At 43.2% G+C, this 20,938-nt stretch overlaps 1 protein-coding gene across 1 annotated transcript in view; it reads left to right on the top strand.

Annotated features, from left to right (window-relative positions):
* The first annotated feature begins 4,197 nt into the window (after positions 1-4,197).
* Positions 4,198-20,938, top strand: part of adamtsl5 (ADAMTS like 5) — a 46,675-nt gene continuing 29,934 nt past the window's right edge. The window contains exons 1-2 of the mRNA XM_079497322.1: positions 4,198-5,005; positions 18,400-18,481. Of these exons, the coding sequence (XP_079353448.1) occupies positions 4,989-5,005; positions 18,400-18,481 (99 nt within the window). The 5' untranslated portion in view covers positions 4,198-4,988. The remainder of the gene's footprint in view (positions 5,006-18,399; positions 18,482-20,938) is intronic.

Raw genomic sequence — 20,938 nt, 5'->3', positions numbered from 1 at the left:
GAGTCTCACGCACCAGCCACTTTTGCCACACCTCAGCAGAAGTTCTTAGCCACCGAGCAGAATCTGCAACTTCAAGAGTGTGTTCCTTCCACGCGCTACGTACAACCAGGGAAACTCCCCCCTGTCAGGTGTAAAGGAGCGACTTGGACACTCATACATGAAGGAAGCATGAGTTCAAGTCCGTTGCTCTCCCCAGGTTGGTGGAGGGTGTGTAGAACTAATTAGAATTAGATAATTGACACAGGGGTGAAAAATGGGTTACAAAATCGTGAGATATAAATTATTTAAAAAAAGCACAAATATATACACATCACATTAAACATTTGTCTTTTTTTAAATCTAAACGATTGAGGACGAGACAAAAGGCCTACATCAAGTGCCCCCCAAAAATGTTACTTCAATGAATGTTAAGGCTGCATGTAATCTTGTGATATATGCCTCGATCTTCTTCCCCCAACACCAATCATCACTCATCAGCTCTGTGTGAAACCTTCCATCCATACTGGCATGGAGCCAACCTCTAATAGTCTGAAAGACACGCACACATGTGCACATGCACATGCACATGCACATGCACATGCACATGCACATGCACATGCACATGCACATGCACATGCACATGCACATGCACATGCACGCGCGCACACACACACACACACACACACACACACACACACACACACACACACACACACACACACACACACACACACACACACACACACAGTATTATGAACGTTGACGTTTCACAGTGAGTGGAATGATTACTGTACACACAGTGTACACTCCGTGCTGTCGTCTCTCAGTAAACATCTAGAGAGGACATAAATGCTGAGGACGTGTGTTGGGTGATGATGGGAGAACTACAGTATGGGGAGGGCTGTGGAAAAAACTCTGCAAGCTAGGACAGGTTTATACGTAGATGCCAGGGAACACTTAACTAATCATTATATACAGCTAGACTACAGGTACAGGGGAATCACACGTTGAAGGCCTTTTATTCTATAGCAGTGGTCCTTGAGGGACCCTTATTAGATCTTTAACTCGTGCGAGTGTAAAATGAAACCAAATGGACCGATCTACAAGCTCACAGATCTGCAAGCTGAAGATGTCTTTGTATACAGTATACGTACATTTGAAAACGTGTGAAATCTGCATTAATGAGTTCTACATTTGGTACTTCAAGTACATTTAGATGCCAATACTTTTGTGCTTTTACTGAAGTACATTTTAAATTCTGGACTTTTACTTGTAACAGTATTTCTACATTGCAGTATTCAGTATTGATACTTAAGTAAACAAAACACCACTGGTTTTTAGGCCTTCTCTCATATAAGAAGTCCTCACACCCAAAGCAAAACTATGCCCATGTTTAACACCCATATGGACAGACGAGATCACAACAAGGCCCTGCACTGCACAGATAGGACTATATGCACATGTTTAACACCCATTAGACGAGATCACAACAAGGCCCTGCACTGCACAGATAGGACTATATGCACATGTTTAACACCCATGGACAGACGAGATCACAACAAGGCCCTGCACTGCACAGATAGGACTATATGCACATGTTTAACACCCATGGACAGACGAGAACACAACAAGGCCCTGCACTGCACAGATAGGATCACATTCCACCGTCTTGTTCTGCACAGAGAGGTTAACGGCCGGGGTTCTTCTGCTGCTGCACGGAGCAGGGTGACGGCTCAAGGTCACATGGCTGGTGAAACTGTAGCACATAGTTTGACATGCATTCTCTCTGCCTTGGCAATGCTTAAAGGGACTTCACACCGCTTCTGACGGAGATGTACCGCCGTTCTGCTGAGGCAGGGTTCACTGCGAGGCCATGTTGTATCTTCACAATAACTCAGTCATGGGGACTTCTCCAAAGCCCTGCTCAACGAGACAGGTATAGGAAATTGGAGATTGCCCGTCTTTAATGCCACTAGACCTGTACGTGCCCGTCGCAGTCGGCCACCGGCCTACTTGGGAACCTAATGATATCCGTTGTCATAGCACCCGTTTTAACTGTCAGCCGGTGTCCCACATGGAGATCTGTGTATGTGCCTGCATGTGTGTGAAGACTGCAAACTGAAAAGTGTAAATTGCACAGGTGAAAGGTGTTGGCCTCATTAGGCCCGTGCACTGGCAGAGCCTGGCCCAGGTGAAAGGAGTTGGCCTCATTAGGCCCACTGGCAGAGCCTGACCAGAGCCTTGGCACTGCACTCCCTGCGGGAGTGTGGACCGCGTGTGTCTAATGTGAAGTCGGTGGGGCAAACGGGTGTCGAGTTACATGCATTACAACCGTACACACACGTACGCACGCACGCACACACGTACGCACGTACGCAGAGACGTGGCGCATTTATAGTAGGATGAAGCGACCTGCTTACATGTGTGTTCCGCGTGTCCTTTCCGGTCGGTGACTTGTTTATCTGTACAATATTAACATGTAATAGCTTGCCTATAATTGGTATAAGTTACCCCATCACATCACATGCCCCCTCCCCTTAACTCATTTAAGACCTGACGCCGATTCTATAGATGTCTTCCAAATCAGTATTTCTCTAACCTTTTCGTGCCAAGGACCCCCAAAATGTCTGTCTGTCTGTCTGTCTGTCTGCCTGCCTGCCTGCCTGCCTGCCTGCCTGTCTGTCTGTCTGTCTGTCTGTCTGTCTGTCTGTCTGTCTGTCTGTCTGTCTGTTTAGAGAGTATACAAACAGCTGCAATACCGCTGGGTGACCTAAAGTGGCACTGTTGAGCAGCCTGAAGGGCCATTAGCCAGCCAGCTGTGTTGTTGAGCAGCCTGCACCACTCAGTTCACACGGGTGTGATTTGTCCCTCAAAGATAGCAGATGTAAAGCCCACGGCATGGCACGAAGTGATGTGACGTGATGTGCTGTGAGCTTGTAAATCAGCTATTTCTGAGAACCGCACTGTGCTAAATCCTAAAAGTTTTTTTGTTTTGTTTTGAAAAACATAGCTAAAATCTAAAATTACATAGATTCCTTTGGGTTTTACGGGTTTTAAAACAGCCTGTAAACGGATACTGATCTTCAAAACGACAGAGGAGATGCCCCAGGACATCACACACCTAGAGAAATAATAGGGCAAATTGCAGAATTCCGGATTAAAAACGGTATAGGAATGAAGTGATTCAGACAGTTTGGTGTCCTGACTTGTAGACAGAACAGTGTGTGTGTGTGTGTGTGTGTGTGTGTGTGTGTGTGTGTGTGTGTGTGTGTGTGTGTGTGTGTGTGTGTGTGTGTGTGTGTGTGTGTGTGTGTGTGTGTGTGTGAGTGAGTGAGTGAGAGAGAGAGAGAGAGAGAGAGAGAGAGTGTGTGTGTGTGTGTGTGTGTGTGTGTGTGTGTGTGTGTGTGTGTGTGTGTGTGTGTGTGTGTGTGTGTGTGTGTGTGTGTGTGTGTGTGTGTGTGTGTGTGTGTGTGTGTGTGTGTGTGTGTGTGTGTGCGCGCGTGTGTTTGGGAGGTGACACACTGAAGAAGTGAAGAGGAGGAGATTATGACTGGGTGGGAAAGGTGGGGCATGTTGGGGTATGGGGTATGTTGAGAAGAAGTGGATCATGTTGACAGCAAACTGTCCTCTAAAAAAAGGTACATAGGCCTACACAGTGTGTGCATATTATAATATTATAAAGTAAAAGTATCAATATTGCAATATAGAAATGACAGGAAAGTCCGGAATTCAAAATGTTTTGTGATAATAATCAAAATCTACAAATTAACAAAACTTTCCAAATAGGCCTAAATGTACGTAGTGGAGTAATAGTAGCCTACAATATTAGGATCTGAGATGTAGTGGAGTAGAAGTAAATGTAAAACTATTAGAAATTAGAAATACTCAAGTAAAGTATAAAATAACTCAAAATTACTTAAGTAATAAGTACTTTCCACCACTGCCATTCACACACCACCATTAAAGAGGAAACATTGTGTCACCTCTCTCTCTCTCTCTCTCTCTCTCTCTCTCGCTCTCTCTCTCTCTCTCTCTCTCTCTCTCTGGAAAGCACACAAAGTTATGATTTGACGCGGCAAGTGGAGGGCAGTGGGAGAGTGTGTGTGGGGTGGGGGGCGTGTTCACTGCGTCTGGAATGCAGTGTGTGGAGAAGAACTCACATCAGGTGTATACTAGTATAGTGTAGCCGCGCTGCGTGCAGACGAGAGAGATCGAACACTATCTGACTGACAGTACATGAGTGTGTCGTCCACTATTCTGTTTGTTTGGGATTATTATATCTGGATGGAAGGAAATAAGTGCTGATGACTGACATTTGTTCGCTGGATGGTTCCTTTTACGCGCATTATTGAAGCGGTTTCGAGTGAGAAAGAGATAGAAGAAACTAAACAGATTGGAAGCTTGTACCTTTGCTTGTTGTAGTGGCTTATAAAAAAAGAAACTTCCTTGAATTCCAGCAAAGTGAAACTGGACTTTATACGGGACTGCTGTAATGTGCCAGAAGAATGACTGTTCTGCTTCGTAACGTAATAGTGTGCGTTGTAGGCTACCTGCTGCGCTTTGTATGACCAACACAGAATATAGCCTGCGCTTTTATTAAGTCGGCAAATTGCATGACATAATAATCCCTTTAATACACCTGGACGTGTCTACCAAGAGGAGAGACGTTTTACTGTAATGGATGTTCCCAAAAGAGCGCATTTGATGCGCATTGGGAAAGAACGCTTGGATTAGCCGAGAATTCTTTGCAATTTTGGATGGACGCCGTTTTATTGTTGATACAAAGTATTTATTAAAACTCACACGGGGTGCGGGGGAAATAAGTGTCTGAAATGGTGAAATACCTGGATGTTGTTGGGCTGGGAATGGACGCTTCACCTCGGGACATTATTATTGTGCGCCACGGGAATGCGTTTCAAATGCGAGCTGAAACCTTTCAGATCACGATGACAAATTTCACCTGACTACGAAAGAGAGATATCCACCCCATCCCTTTTCACCGCCCTACTATGTCATCACTGCTTAGGTAAGATGCTATGTTTAAAAACAAGCTTCTATTCTGTGTTTCAGCTTCAAGACAATTAGGCTAGTCCTCCAGACCATTGGTTCTCAAAGTGGGGTCCGGGGAGTGCGGGGACCCCCAGGTGTCCTTGATGGAGTTCCAGTGGGTCCCCAGCTAAACGGATAGTTGTCTCCACCAGGCCGAAGGCATGGGGAGAGAGTATGTTTTGCACTCCCGTGTGTCCGTCCATGTGTGTACTAATCTCCGGCACCGTTAACCCGATGACAAATTTTGCACACACACTCACTGGATGCCAACGATGAACCTCTGCACCAAATTTCCAGAACGGCCTGTTATAGGCAGCACCAGGAGGCCGACTTTTGAAAAACACATTTTTTGATATTACTCCTCCAGATTCTAAAACCCGCAAATCGTTACACACTATCTCTATAGTCATGTGTTCGAGCCGGATCTGTCCGATATTTCATATTCCATCCTAATTGGCTAACATTGGCTTTCAAAGTTTGCAGGATTGGCCCGTTTTGAACAAAAAGCCTCAAATCATGAACGCAGCGTGCAATTCAAGTGAAATCTTTCACAGACTTTCCTATAGGCTGTGGAATATATCCCACCTTTTTCACATTGGCCTGTTATAGCGCCACCAACAGGTGGATTTTTACAAAACACATTTTTGGAACAAAATGCCTTAGAGAAGGAGGAGAGACCCGCACACCGCCACTTGCTGGTTCAAGAGGTTTATTTTGATAAGAGTGAAGAGTCGTAGCAACGTTTCGGCCTTTAGGCCTTCTTCAGGCAGGAACAAAATGCCTCAAATCATCCAATTGCCATCCAAGGCATAAGAAATGGCCTTTTCACATTGGCCTATTATAGCACCACCAGGAGGCCACAACCTGACCTGCCCTGGTGGAGACCTGTGCCCCGAGGGGCACTTTCTCTAGTTAGGAACCTAGAGCCGTAGAAATCTTCTCTTATGGTTATTCAGGTCCCTGGCATATTTTCAAATGGGAATCCACAGGCTAATAATTGTCAATTGGGTGGGTGTCCTTGAAATGAACATGTTTGAGAACGACTACAATGCAGTCTAGTTCAGTGGCTCTAAACCTTTTCAGACCCCCAAAATATGAAATCATAATAATCATATTTGAACTGGGGACACCCCCCCCATACACGCACGCACGCACACACACACACGCACACACACGCACACACACACACACACACACACACACACACACACACACACACACACACACACACACACACACACACACACACACACACACACACACACACACACACACACACACCCTGATCACCACTGGGATTGTCTGGGAATGTATACAGTTGAGGCATTACATTTAGTGTAATGCCTCAGTGAAAATAGCTGATCTGCCAGCTTGTAGATCGGCTATTCTGCCTCTTTCTTATATTATTTGACAATTTGGCCAATCTTTGACCAGTTTTTATTATAGTACACCCCTGTGGGGTCCGGACCCACAGGTTGAGAACCACTGATGTAGCCTAGTCTACAATGAAGTTATCAGACAGACAGAGGGAAGTGCATTGCGTGACAACTGAATCAATTATAGTACCTTAAACCTGTTCCATGCATGGGATGGGAGTTGATGCGTAAATCTCAGAGGCAGGTTGTGTTATTTCCTCAGTGTGTGCATGGCTGTCTGTCTGTAAAGACATTCTCTATACCAGAGTTTCTCAAAGTGGGTGCCTTGGCGCAAGTCCACGGGTGCCTCAGAATACTTCGATAATATTTAATAATATTTGAATTCATCAATGTCACTTGCACTTTACTAGGTGTGTTCTTTTTCAGCCTGCAGTACACCAAGTATCTTCACCAAATATAGAAGATCTACAAGCTCACTGTCACGTTGTGACGCATTGTGAGCTTCTAGCTATTTTTGATGAATGTTCCCCACATCATAGGGATGCATGGGGTTTAAGTGGTTAAACGCCAAGTATACAGCACTCATTTTCAATCTGTCCTATAAATGGAAACGGATATTCTCTCCAGTTTTCCTCATGGCACATATACTGAATCTTTGTATCACTTCTGCTTTTATTTATCTTTTCACCAACAAGGTGAAGTACAAATGGAATTCTAAACACAGCCAGGCAGCTGTTTGTTATTTCCTGTCTATTCTTCGAATCCCGGCTCCTCCTGGCTACATGTCAAAGTGTCCTTGGGCAAGACACTGAACCCCAAATTGCTCCCGATGTGCTGGTTGGTACCTTGCATGGCTTCCGCCGCAATCGGTGTATGAATGTGTGTGTGAATGGGTGAATGTAATGCACAATCTATGTAAAGCGCCTTGGATAAAGGCGCTATATAAATGCACCATTTACCATTTACCATTCTTTCTGGATGATGGCAGAATAAGGCAGATGGAATCTAGTGTAATGATGTGGTCAGTGGGTGAAGCAACACTCCGGCCTCTGACATTGTGAGGAGGTCAGGAGGGTACAGGGCAGTCTATGACATTGTGAGGAGGAGGGTACAGGGCAGTCTATGACATGGTGAGGAGGAGGGTACAGGGCAGTCTATGACATTGTGAGGAGGAGGGTACAGGGCAGTCTATGACATTGTGAGGAGGAGGGTACAGGGCAGTCTATGACATTGTGAGGAGGGGGGTACAGGGCAGTCTATGACATTGTGAGGAGGAGGGTACAGGGCAGTCTATGACATTGTGAGGAGGAGGGTACAGGGCAGTCTATGACATTGTGAGGAGGAGGGTACAGTCTATGACATCCCCTCCACTCCTCCCGCTGCACTACCTTTATCTCCCAAATGTCATGGGCTATAAATACTCTGCTCATATTTGATCTTAATCCCATCCCGCCGGCCCGCAACAACAACTCCCTCCCTGGAAAATATAAGTGACTGGACAGTGTCAGAATCTGTTGACTGTTCCTGCAGCCTCATTTTCTTCTTATTTGTCTCGTCCCACAATGCAATATGTTGTGTTATATCCAGAGTCAGTGGAAAGCATGTTCACGTTGTTCTTCCCCAAGGAGAGCATCAATTCTTTAATATTTGCTGGGATGTGTCAGACAATGTTAATTTTGACAGCAAATTCAGATTGAGGCTTAGTCTTTTGAATAGCACACAGTTGAGAGAGAGAGAGAAAGGGAGAGAGAGAGAGAGAGAGAGAGAGAGAGAGAGGGAGAGGGAGAGGGAGAGAGAGAGAGATGCACAAAAAATAATAGAAAAACTGAATGGATTTTCAAACAAAAACAACAAATTCTATTAATGTTTGATTTCCATCTGTTTATTATCAGATAAGATCAGACATATGTGGTTTCTGTACACATTGTTAACAGGACACAAAAATGTATGCTTTAATAGCTCTCTTCTTATCACAACAGTAGCTGCCCTGGAGCAGTGCTGCTTCTCTCAACCTCTTCTGGAGTAGAGCCCAACCTGTCTACCTCAAAGTGTTTGTGGCCCTAGGGTTGTCACCATTACACATTGACATTGATGATTATTATCACACAAATAATTGTGATTAACGATTTAATAGTTTTTTGGCATTGGAGATAAATAAATAAAAAGCATTTTTCAGATTAATAGCATCATGTATAGGTTTATTAGAAAGAGAGAGAGAGAGAGAGAGACACTGGGGGGAACATTTCTCAACGATGATAACCTTTGGAGGAATGTTTGAGAACAGATTTAATCTACTTATACCATGGAACACTGAGCATAATATAGCTTAAAAACCAGCACTGTAATTTGATGTTACGTGCAATGATGTCACGCTCTCTCTCCCCGCAGGGTTAGTGTAGCAGAGTGGCTCAGAGCCTCTGCCTGATGGCCTCAAAAGTTTAATATCTCCCCTGTTCCAGAGGGATATCCCTTTGGTCTAGTGGTTAAGATGTTGGACTTTCGCGCGGGAGGCCCAAGTTCGAATCCTGGGCGTTACATTGGTGCCGTGACCCGGATTGGGTTTCCCCGTGGGAGGAGGTCAAAAGGGAGGCGAGTGTTGCAGAATGGCTCAGAGCCTGATGGCCTCAAAAGTCTAATATCTCCCCTGGTCCAGAGGGATATCCCTTTGGTCTAGTGGTTAAGATGTTGGACTTTCACGCGGGAGGCCCAAGTTCGAATCCTGGGCGTTACATTAGCACTTCAGTCCGTTTCCAAAAGACAATCAATACTTTGAACAAATGACACGATTCCATTTGGGCCCATTATAACTTGAGTGGCCTTTTGCTTAGCATTATTTATCCCTGTCTGTCAGTGGAAATGAAATAACGGAGCTCAGCCAGTTGTCATTGAAGAAGACTGCACTGTGGCAAAGGTTCAGTTCATCCAGATAAGAATGTGCTGCCTATGCAGTGCTTGCTTCTGAATGCACGTTCCCTATGATCTGCACGCCCTGTTATGGAGCCTACAGTATAGATATGGGATATGGCCTGGCCAATTTATCCAGTGGTTTTCAACCTTTTTCAAATCAAGGTCCATTATTTATTTTCCATTTGAGCCACAGACATGTACATGTACTGTACTACACTGTTTATCAAAAATCACACCCGTGTGAACTGAGTGGTGCAACTCCGTGTGGGGGTCCCCGGGGGGTCCCCGGAATTTCCAGACCCACAGGAACGCACCCAGGGTGCCAGCCCGGTCCCGCGAGCCGCCCCGTGTCCGAAACAGTCAAGAAATGACAGAGTTACCGTGTGGGGGTCCCCGGGGGGTACCCGGAACATCCAGACACCCTGGAGTGCATGCTTACATAAAGTCTGTTGTGTCTGCAGTCACACTTCTGCTCCTGGTGTGTGTGTGTGTGTGTGTGTGTGTGTGTGTGTGTGTGTGTGTGTGTGTGTGTGTGTGCGTGTGCGTGTGCGCGTGTGCGTGTGCGCGTGCGCGTGTGTGTGCACCTAAAATGGTTCTGTAGTTGGGTCGGGTGCACGGACCGGTCCAGTGTTTTGACCATGGCCCTGTGTCCGCTGGCTGCATGCAGCTGTGCTGTGCATCCATCCCATGTTGTGGGTTCATGACTCTATATGACCTGACAGAGGTTCTGCCTCAGTCCAAGTGGTTGTGAAAAGATAAGCTCATAATCCCTGAGGTATGACAGTTTTTTCTCCCTGAGTTTGTTCTGACTATAACCTGAAAGAGGCTAGTGAACCCATAAGGCAAAAAAGACAGCATGTGGTGGAAAACGTACTCTCATTTTTTATTTAATTAAAAGTATCAATACTGCAATGTAAATATACTCTGATACAAGTAAAAGTCCAAAGGTAGAAGGTACTTATTATGCAGAATGTCCTGTTTCACAAGTTTGCAGATGTATACAATGTATATAGCAGATCTACAAGCTCACTACACGCTCTAGTGTAAGTATTTTAAAGGGATCGTGACATCTTATTTTCTTTAGGTTATCACCCAAAAAACCTGAACTTTTAACATTCAGTAGATTTTCTGTGGTCTGGGGTTTTCTGGCTCAAGTGCTCTGATTTGCCTGTGGACTGTGAGGTAAGACTCAACAGATGTTGAGGGACAAATAAAATAAAAATAAATGTTCAAATGAATGTCATGAAACCTTTAAAATGGCTGAAATGGCTGAAATGTATATAGGGCTGAATTTTCAAATAATTGTAGTGGAGTAAAAGTAAAAAGTAAAAGTACTGAAAATGGGAAATACTCTCAGTAAAGTAAAAGTACCTGTACTTGTACTTATAGTTATTTTACAACACTGAAAACTAGGCAGTGTCGGTACTCGGTATACAGAGCCGAGTCAAAGCAGCGTGAGAATAAGGCAAAACAACAACATTAATGCAGCCTACTGTTTTGAATTTAGTCAGCAGTCTTTGGTTGTGGTTGTGGATACTGACTTACAGACTATACAACATTCCATTCTATTTTACATTTGTGCAATAAACTTGTTTACAGCGTTGAAGCAAATCTGCTACTAAAGCGGCATAGTTGTGGTTCACACAAACGTTACAAATCCTCAGTAGAAGGCTAGAAGCGCATTGTAACATTCATTAACCACTTTACTTTAAAGTAAACCACTCACCACTCATTTTCAACATTGAACTATGTCATTAATATACCTTAGAGTTGTTGTGGAAATAATAAAACGTCCCCCCCCCCTTATGTTTAGTCAAGGTCTAGAACTTGGGTCATGTGATCAGTAGCCTGGGGTCCACCTATGCGTTCTATGGCATCAGATTGTAATCAGATAATATTCTGATAACAATCATTACTATTGAGTGTTTGTTCGGTAACAGGGGTCTCCCTGTTTCTCTGGCTCTTTAGTAAACAGAACATTTATTTATCAGGAGGAGAACTCACAGCAGGATAAAACACGTGAAATTGGAAGTAATGACATACGGTTAGCAGACAACATTGAAACTGGAACACTATAGAGGGTATGCGCATGCATAAAGAGAGTGGCAAAGTGAGTTTAACGCATCAGATAGGACTTTTCTGTTTGCATGTATGGGCTGTCAAAGCCAGAAAGTTGTTTTTTGCCACTCGGTCAGTAGGCTTTCCTGCATAACTTCTGGGTATGATGATGATATCATGCACATGCCCTCTAATAGAATTTAAGCTGATAAATGGGTATACTTTTCTATTTGGCTGAAACCGGCAACCGGCGATGCATTTTCTGTTTACTGAAGAGCTGGAGAGACGGGGAGACCTCTGTTACAAACACTACCTATGCTGATTACTCTCAGAATATTTGGCTTTAACCTTTTTAACAAAAACAACAACTTTTGTTTAACCAAAGAATATCACATACTGTAGGCCTACCCTACCTTTAAACCCTATATAGAGTACTATTTTGACACTACCCCAGAGCTCTATTATGCTAGGGGAACTCCTTTTCCCCCTTTCTACTCTCGACTCTCTACTCTCTAAATCTCTTCACTGAGAATAGCCGGTCTACAACATCACAATCTGCTATTTTCTCTAAATGTTCGCCACAGAATAGGGACGCTAGCTAGGCTTCATGTGGTTAATCACTGTGTCAATACATTCAGTGACATACTTCATATATCAATCTGGCCCCGTGGCTACTTTCCACTAATTGGTGGGTGGGTCACAGGCAGGCACAGCTAAATCTCTTCGGGTCAAAGGTGCTTTTCCTCACTTGGTGGGTGACGAGACAATTGGAAAAAGGTGCCCGTGGTCACGTGATCACGCTCATGCACCCTAGTGGACGCCCAGAATCCATCCACAGTCAGCACTGTTCATTTTGACTGCAGATTTTGTTTTAGTTTACTCTTTTGAATGTAATTGCATTTATAGTAGTTTGTCGTATTTTAGTCATCTGAAATGTTTTGGTTTTAGTCTAATTTTAGTCAACTAAATATCATAACATTTTAGTCGACTAAATCTACAGTTGATTTTGTCAACAAAAAAAAAATATTTTGGCAGGCCTTGATGGCAGATTCTACTGGATCTCTTCTCCTCTACTCCCTCCTTAACATTTTAGTCTATATTTGTCCACGAAATTGTCTATATTTAGTCATAGTTTCAGTCATCAAAGCTCAGTTTGGCTTGCATTGAGCTTTTGTTTAGTTTTCATCAGTCGACCAACATTTTCCGTCATAGTTTTAGACGACGACATTAACACTGCACTTTTGATATTATTTGGGGCTGTTTTGCCTTTATTGATAGGTGTACAGTAGGTTGACAGGAAACGTGGTGATATGAGAGATGGGGGGGAAGACACAGAGCAAAGGTTGTCGGGATCGGGACTCGAACCCGCAACACGATTACCAGCCTAGGTGCCTGGACCGCTAGGCCTGCCCGGGCCGGTTTCTGCTCTGTTAACATCATGACTCACAGCTCACAAGAGGTCAAGGGACACATTCTCACCTGCAATGTTCCGAGCGGCACGTCATTATGGCCGTAATCTAATTGTTAAGATAACAGTGTGAGGCTGTTGTTTATTTGTATAGGGTGGGAGAAAGACCTGTGTGTGTGTGTGTGTGTGTGTGTGTGTGTGTGTGTGTGTGTGTGTGTGTGTGTGTGTGTGTGTGTGTGTGTGTGTGTGTGTGTGTGTGTGTGTGTGTGTGTGTGTGTGTGTGTGTGTGTGTGTGTGTGTGTGTGTGTGTGTGTGTGAGTGCGTGCGTGCGCTTTACGTTTAAGTCAAGGTATGCAAGTTCAACCACAGCAACAATCACGCATTAAGAATGGTTTATTTGAGGTACCAGCAGGGAAACGTTGGTGTGACATATTGTGTTCCGCAACATAGTGCTGCTAACAACAGCAATACAATAACATGTAATATAGATAATAGTGAATAGATTGTAACGAACTAAAATAATAGAAAATGATGAAATATGATGAAATAAGATGCAAACTAGATAAAGTGCCCCTCGGGGCACAGGTCTCCACCAGGGCAGGTCAGGTTGTGGCCTCCTGGTGGCGCTATAATAGGCCAATGTGAAAAGGGTGCCATTTCTTCTTATGCCTTGGATGGCAATTGGATGATTTGAGGCATTTTGTTCCAAAAATGTTTTGCAAAAATCCACCTGTTGGTAGCGCTATAACAGGCCAATGTGAAAAGGGTGGGATATATTCCTCAGCCTAGTAGGAAAGTCTGTGAAAGCTTTCACGTAACTTGCACGCTGTGTTCATGATTTGAGGCTTTTTGTTCAAAATGGGCCAATCCTGCAAACTGGAAGAATCTGGAGGAGTAATAGCCTATAAAAAAATGTTTTTCAAAAGTCGGCCTCCTGGTGGCGCTATAACAGGCCATTCTGGAAAATTTGGGGCAGAGGTTCATCATTGGCATCCAGGGAGTGTGCGTTCAAAATTTGGCACCAACCGGGTTAGCGGTGCCGGAAATTAGCTGGTAACAGACGGACGGATGGACGGACACACACACACACACACACACACACACAGACTCACGGACGGACTGTTTACCTCTCGCCAGAAACATTTACATGTCGGGAGCGACGCGGTACAAAGTCACAAATGACATCCGAAGGTTTGGAAATCCTCCTTTGAACCGAGGTAAATGGAGAGATTTAACGTCCCATAGCTGGTGGTGACGGAGGCGTTAACATAACAACCGGATCAATGTTAAAAGCTGCCGTGTACCATTATATGTATATATACGTACAAGAAATAACGTCCCCTATCTGAGGGGTACGTATATTTTGGAGAGAAATAATTAAGTACAATGTTGAGGTATTTATACTTTACTTGAGTATTTCCAATTTTCAATACCCCACTACAATCATTTGAAAACTTTAGTTACTAATTACTTTATAGATTTGGATTGTTATTACAAAAGATACATTACCCACTGCAGCCTCTATATACATTCAGACCATTTGTATATTTTTGAAAACTTGAAATGACTTGATTTCTGCACAATAAGTACTTTTACTTTTGGTACTTTACATTTTGATGCCAATACTTTTGCACTTTCATTCAAGTACATTTTGAATTCCGGACTTTTACTCGTAACAGAGTATTTCTATATTGCAGTATTGATAACTTTTACTCAAGTAACATATGAATACGTTTTCCACCACTGCTTATGAGAAACAGTTGGAAGAATAGACAGGTGGGAGGGCACCTTTCATCCACTAGAATTTACTGTATATACACCAGACTAATGTAGGGGGGCGGGGCGCACAGATGACTGACAGCATAGTGTGTCCACCGCGGTGTTCCTTTTTGACAGCATAGTTTGATTTAGTTTCAGGCAGTCAATAGTCTTTTGAATAGAATTGAACTTAGTTTTAGTTGCATTTTAGTCATCTGAAGTGCTTTGGTTTTAGTCGACTAAATGTCATAGTCGGACTGTAGACCTGTGTTGCATCACCTTCTCTCTCGCTCCCCATTTGTTTAAACTAGAGCGGTGCCTGTTGAGCACTGGCCTATTTGGAACAATGCAAGTTGGAAAAGCGTGCCCCACACAGTTATTATGTATGTGTCCATTTGATGCCCATATATGGAGTTCTTTGTCAGGCATGGTCAATTATGGAGTCTATGCAGATGTCAGAACATCATTGTGATATCAGAACAGGCTAGCTCAATTATGGAGATGTCCAGACTAGATCCTGCACAGTGGGCACTGGGCAGGCCGGGGCCCTGTCCAGAGCCCGGGCAGAGGCTTTTGTGCTGGTTCTGGACAACCGGCGATCCGACGGACTTGACCCCGGGCACTGCACTCCCTGTGGTGGTGTGGAACGCGTGTGTCAAATTTGAAGTCGGTGGGACGAACGGTTCTCGAGTTATGTGGATTACAGACGTACGTACACACGTACGTACACACAGAGACGTGGTGTACGTATATATATATATATATATATATATATATATATATATATATATATATGAAGGAAAATTATGTGAAATAGGCTAATTCTTAAACGTCCTATACAAGACACATGTTTGAGTGGTCTTGCCGTTTTGTATCAAAATTAGTTTTTGTGTCCGTTACCAAATGATTGCTAAGCATGTCTTTGAAAACATCAGATTCTGAACGCTATCAGATTTTGAGTGCTGTGATATTTAAGTGGAAGAGTTGGATCATAGGATTTGTATGTTTGTTTTCCCCCCTCATCATGATGTCATCAGAAGGACTAATGTCAGTGAAAATAAACAACCGTCTTGAATTGATTAAAGCCATTTCCTTTGGTCTGCCTCAGAGCTATTCACTAATGTGCTGCTATAGCCTTAATGAGAGGAGGGGGAGGTGGGGTGACCCCTCCTCACCTTCATCAGGGCCCCATGGTTAGCAGGCCAACAAGCCAATGACTTATGTCTTCTTTCATGTCTTGTCCACCATTATCCTCTTAGAGGAGAATTTTGGATTAACAATTTTCTTACCTTAATCTGGTGTTATTATATCCAATAATGAGTGGTACAGGTAACTAACAGAGCACACTGCGAGGCTGTGAGGTACTGTACAGTGCCGTCTGGATTAACTTTTTTATTTTTTACCACTGGTTGTTGGATATACCGTAATATCAGATTACGGTAAGAAAAGTGCTGGTCTGGAATTCTCCTTTAAGAATGCTTTGTGTACTTGTCACACCATAATAACAAGTAACAAGTTGTTCTATCCATAATCAGAACATTAAGAGTATAGTTTCATTATAAAAATGCAGTGGTGTAAACTAACTTAAGTACATGTGAACTACTGTATTTCAGTACAATTTTAGACACATGGTAACATTCTGCATAATGCGTAGTTTTACTTTTGGTACTTTAAGTATATTTTGATGCCAATACTTTTGTACTTGAACTCTGGTAAATTTTGATTATCGGACTAACGGAGTGTTTCTACATTACATATAGGTTTGAGTACTTTTTCCACCACTGTAAAAATGCCATATTGTTGGAGGAACAGTAAGATGGAGAAACTGAAAAGAAAGGGACCAACTCTCAAATCGGCTATTTTCGGAGCGTGACACCTGCACACAACCAAACATAAACTTGTCTTTTAGTTGTATGGTGTCCTTCTCCACTAGTCCCTCCCTAAAATTTCAGTCTAGTTTTTAATTTGATGACAAAATTGCCAGTAGCCTATTTAGTCATAGTTTTAGTCATCGTATCTTGGTTTTTATTTTGTTTTTGTTCTTGTGTGTCTGTGAAAAAAAGGTATAGTCATAGTTTCGTCATAGTTTTAGTTGACTAAAGAACAAAAACAAAATAAAAACCAAGATACGATGACTAAAACTATGACTAAATAGGCTACTGGCAATGTACATTCTCCACTGCTGTTTCATTTCAAACAATGAGACCCTCTTTAATGGAGTGTTGAAATACCAGTTGATATGAATCCCCTCCCCAACGCAATGGCCGTGGGGGGCTCTGAAGGGTAGGGCTGCTCAGCCAAGTGTGGGGGAGATGTGTATCGTTTAATTGGACAGGGCAACTACTGACCTGGTCCTGAGCCAAAAACATGCTCCAAGAGTTTCTGGACCCAGTTTCTGTGTACAGCGCCTTAAGGAAGAGATGAGTGAGATATAGAGAGAGGGATGGGACAAACTAGAGGGCTAGATGAGAGAGAAGGAGGGGTAGATGGAGGAGAGTGGAAAGGAAGTACATTAAATGAAAAGATAAGAAAGAAGCTAGGGGAGGTTTGTTTTACAATATATAACTTTTATCTTCAGAGAGACAGAGAGCGAGTCAGAGAGAGAGACAGACAGAGAGAGAGAGAGATGACGCAAAATGATGTTGTCTGATAACAGAATGGACCATTTTATGTTTACTTGATTTATTCAGACTTTTATACTCTTATAAACGTATAAATAGAGCTGATGGCAGTGCCAGGAAGCGAATGACTAAAAAGGGGGCTTTCCAAGAAGTCCAAAAAGCATTTCTGAGAAAAAGGCACTTTTAATCTTTTAATGAGTCAAAGAGAAACAGAACGTGCAGGGAATTCTTTGTTTGTGTGTGTGTGTGTGTGTGTGTGTGTGTGTGTGTGTGTGTGTGTGTGTGTGTGTGTGTGTGTGTGTGTGTGTGTGTGTGTGTGTGTGTGTGTGTGTGTGTGTGTGTGTGTGTGTGTGTGTGTGTGTGTGTGTGTGTGTGTGTGTTTGCGTGCGTGCGTGCGTGCGTGCGTGTGCGTGCGTGTGTGTGCACTCTCAGATTCCTTTAAAGGTGATTGGTGAATGACGACAGGGCCGATGATGACAGCTAGCTGAGCAAACAGCACAGACTTCAAAAGGATAGACATTTTATGGGCTCTGCGCTTCACGAGCCCAAATATCTGGCGTCTTCTCATTGTATGGCGCTTTTAAATGGTATTAAGGGTGTACTTTAGATATTTGGTTTTGCGGTGAGTTAGGGCAGTGGTTCTCGACCAGTGGTCCTCGTGGTCCTCATGGCAGCTTATTTGTGTCTAACAGTACAATTATCTGTACAATGAAACTATACACCATAGAATGCTATGTCTACATAATATGCTATCTAAATTGCAGTACTAATAAGCCGTTGCATACGCCTGCAAGGTCGTCGAGGCTAGGTCAAGTGATGCGGTGTAAGGTGGAGTCTGAAGAGGTGAGTTTTCACACTACGGCGGAAGATTGGGAGTGATGGATGGATGTAGCTGACCAACAGATTGTGAGTGATGGATGGATGTAGCTGACCAACAGATTGGGAGTGATGGATGGATGTAGCTGACCAACAGTAGTGATGGATGGATGGATGTAGCTGACCAACAGATTGGGAGTGATGGATGGATGTAGCTGACCAACAGATTGGGAGTGATGGATGGATGTAGCTGACCAACAGATTGGGAGTGATGGATGGATGTAGCTGACCAACAGATTGGGAGTGATGGATGGATGTAGCTGACCAACAGATTGGGAGTGATGGATGGATGTAGCTGACCAACAGTAGTGATGGATGGATGTAGCTGACCAACAGTGTCTGTTTGTTTTTCTCTCCGTGTCTCCAGGAGGCTGACGCTGTGGCAGGCACTGCTGCTGACCTCTGTGTCGTTGCTGGTCCCCCACGTCTGCCTGTCCTCCCCGCAGAACGTAAGTCTGTCAGAACAGCCCTGGAGCTCATCTACACATCATTAACACAGCAGTCACTGCACTGTCTGGAGCTTGTAGAGCTAGAGCTTGTAGAGCTGCTATTTAAGGTGGGAAAGACATTGTAAAATAACTCATACGGCCATGATATTATTTCAGTAAAGTTTTACGTTTACGTTTTAACCAAATTCAAGTAGATTTGTGGGGACAAACCATGATGTATTATGCTAACCTTATAGTAACACAAACAAATTCATAACATTGCACAGTGTGTGCAAAAAAAACTGTATATTTAGTTGATAAATGTACTTGGGTGGTACAACAAAAACAAACAAACAAATAAAAAACTATCATTGGATTTGGGTGTGAAAAATGCCTTTGATTCATTGAATCAAAACATAAACAAAGCTAGCAAAGGTTTTTCTACAGCAGGCACCTTATATAATCGCAGATGGGAACTTTAAAGAGTGAATATCGCTCTGCAACCTAAAAGCCATTCCTCATCCTCTTCCTCCCCTCACTTTTTTTCCCTTTTCTTTTCCCTTACTTTTGACAGGGAGCCTGATTAAGCTAATCTGTACAGAGGAAATCCCTGTGCTTGGGTTTCAAAGAGCAAAATCCTGCTAATTTAGATAATATACAATCAAAGCCCCTTTGAGCAGAACGTCAGAGTCTGCCTGCTGCAGCGCAGATCTGGAAACATTGGATTGTTTTTGTTGGAGAGCAGTGGTTCTCAACCAGTGGTCGGGGGTCCACCAGTGGTCATTGAGGGTGTTCCAGGTAGTCTCCAGCTAAATGATGGAGAGTTGGTAACCAAATGGACCCTTATTAGTTATTTGCTTAAATATTGAGAGCGTTACATTATTGTTAAACATTATGTTATTGTTTAAATTATTGTTAAACCTCTGCATAACCACTGTATTTACAAGAAGTCTACAATGTAGAAGAATTGTTAGTTTGATCAACATTTGCCTGTTATCTCTCCTATGGTACCACATCAATACAGCATGGAATTGTGGACAAATTCTTATACAATGACAACACCATATTCTAAGTCTTGGGTCTGAGAGGCTAAATCTCATCAAATAGTGGTTCAATATGGCTCAAATGCTGAATAAATAATGGACCTTGATATGAAAAAGGTTGAAAATCACTGTTGTAGAGTGTTGCCACGTTAATCATTATTTGGTCATGGAAATGGCAGTCCACTCTCTCTCTCTCCATGCCCTGATTACAGTCACACCCCCTTTCCTTTCCTTTCCTTTCCTTTCCTTTCCTTTCCTTTCCTTTCCTTTCCCACTTCCAGGCACAGAATCCGTCTTTCATCACTGATTGTCCTGTTTGTCAGGCAGGGCCTGAGGAAGGGGGGCTTTAGTTTCCCCCATTATGGCTGAAATAGCCATAGACATCAAAATACCCCCACAGCCCTCTCTGTTATCCACATGGACCTAGTGGCCCGCCCTATTCTGACCCTATGTAATAAGAAGAATTTGTGAACCTTCTTGGAAGGTTGTTAGCAGAAAATGGTCGTTCATCATCAGTGTGGATGCTCACATCAAAATCCTTGAATTTATGGAGATTTTCTTTAGTTTTCGTCACATTCCTGAGCCAATAATCTGATGACTGGCGGAGTCTAGGATAGAGTCTCCATTGAGTCTCCTACTGGGTGTGTAATTGATAGAAAATAAGTAGAAAGAGAATAAAATCCGCACTCTCAGTCGTAGTAAAGTTGGTTGCACACTGGACACGGTTTTCGGAAAACCGACGGAAAAACACAGCTAAAAATCAGAAAAACGCAGCAGTGTGCAGGGACCTTTGCAGGGACCTTAAAGGACCACTTCACCACTTTTCAACCTATCTTCATATAATACAGTAGGTCCTCACTAATAATCATGAAAAAAAAAAAATCTACTCAGTCTGTGTCTCATAGGAGGGCTGTGGGACATCATCATTAGGCAGATTTTTTTTAACAATATTTTTTAAACAAATATTTAGATTTTCATTATCGTGAGAACGATGGCTTCCATTTTCGCAACTTTTCAGGACTAGAAAGCCTGCAGTTTCTATTAGCTTGTATTCCCCATCGATGATGTCACTGGAAGACGGTTTCTAAACTGCCCACAGCCCTCCTATGAGACACAGACCGAGTAGAAAGAAATTGCACCATTTTATCATGATTATTAGTGAGGACCTATTATATGAAAATAGGTTGAAAAGTGGTGAAGTGGTCCTTTAAGAGTCTTGTTTAATACTGTTGAGGATCCGCAGCAGCAGTCAAACCAGAACTCTTACTACGACTGAGAGTGCAGATTTTATTCTCTTTGGGTCTGCGCCCAGCACACGCCTGAACTGAGATAAGTGATCCTCTCCCCTTGAATAGAAAATAAGTAGAACCACTGCTTTTAAGGTCATTATTTTCAATGTTCCAAGTTCGTATGTCACGGTGCCAAACACAATGTT

This window comes from Electrona antarctica (genome assembly GCF_951216825.1).
Source record: "Electrona antarctica genome assembly, chromosome: 3".
Lineage (NCBI taxonomy): Eukaryota > Metazoa > Chordata > Actinopteri > Myctophiformes > Myctophidae > Electrona > Electrona antarctica.
This window is presented reverse-complemented; position numbering and strand designations above follow the sequence as displayed.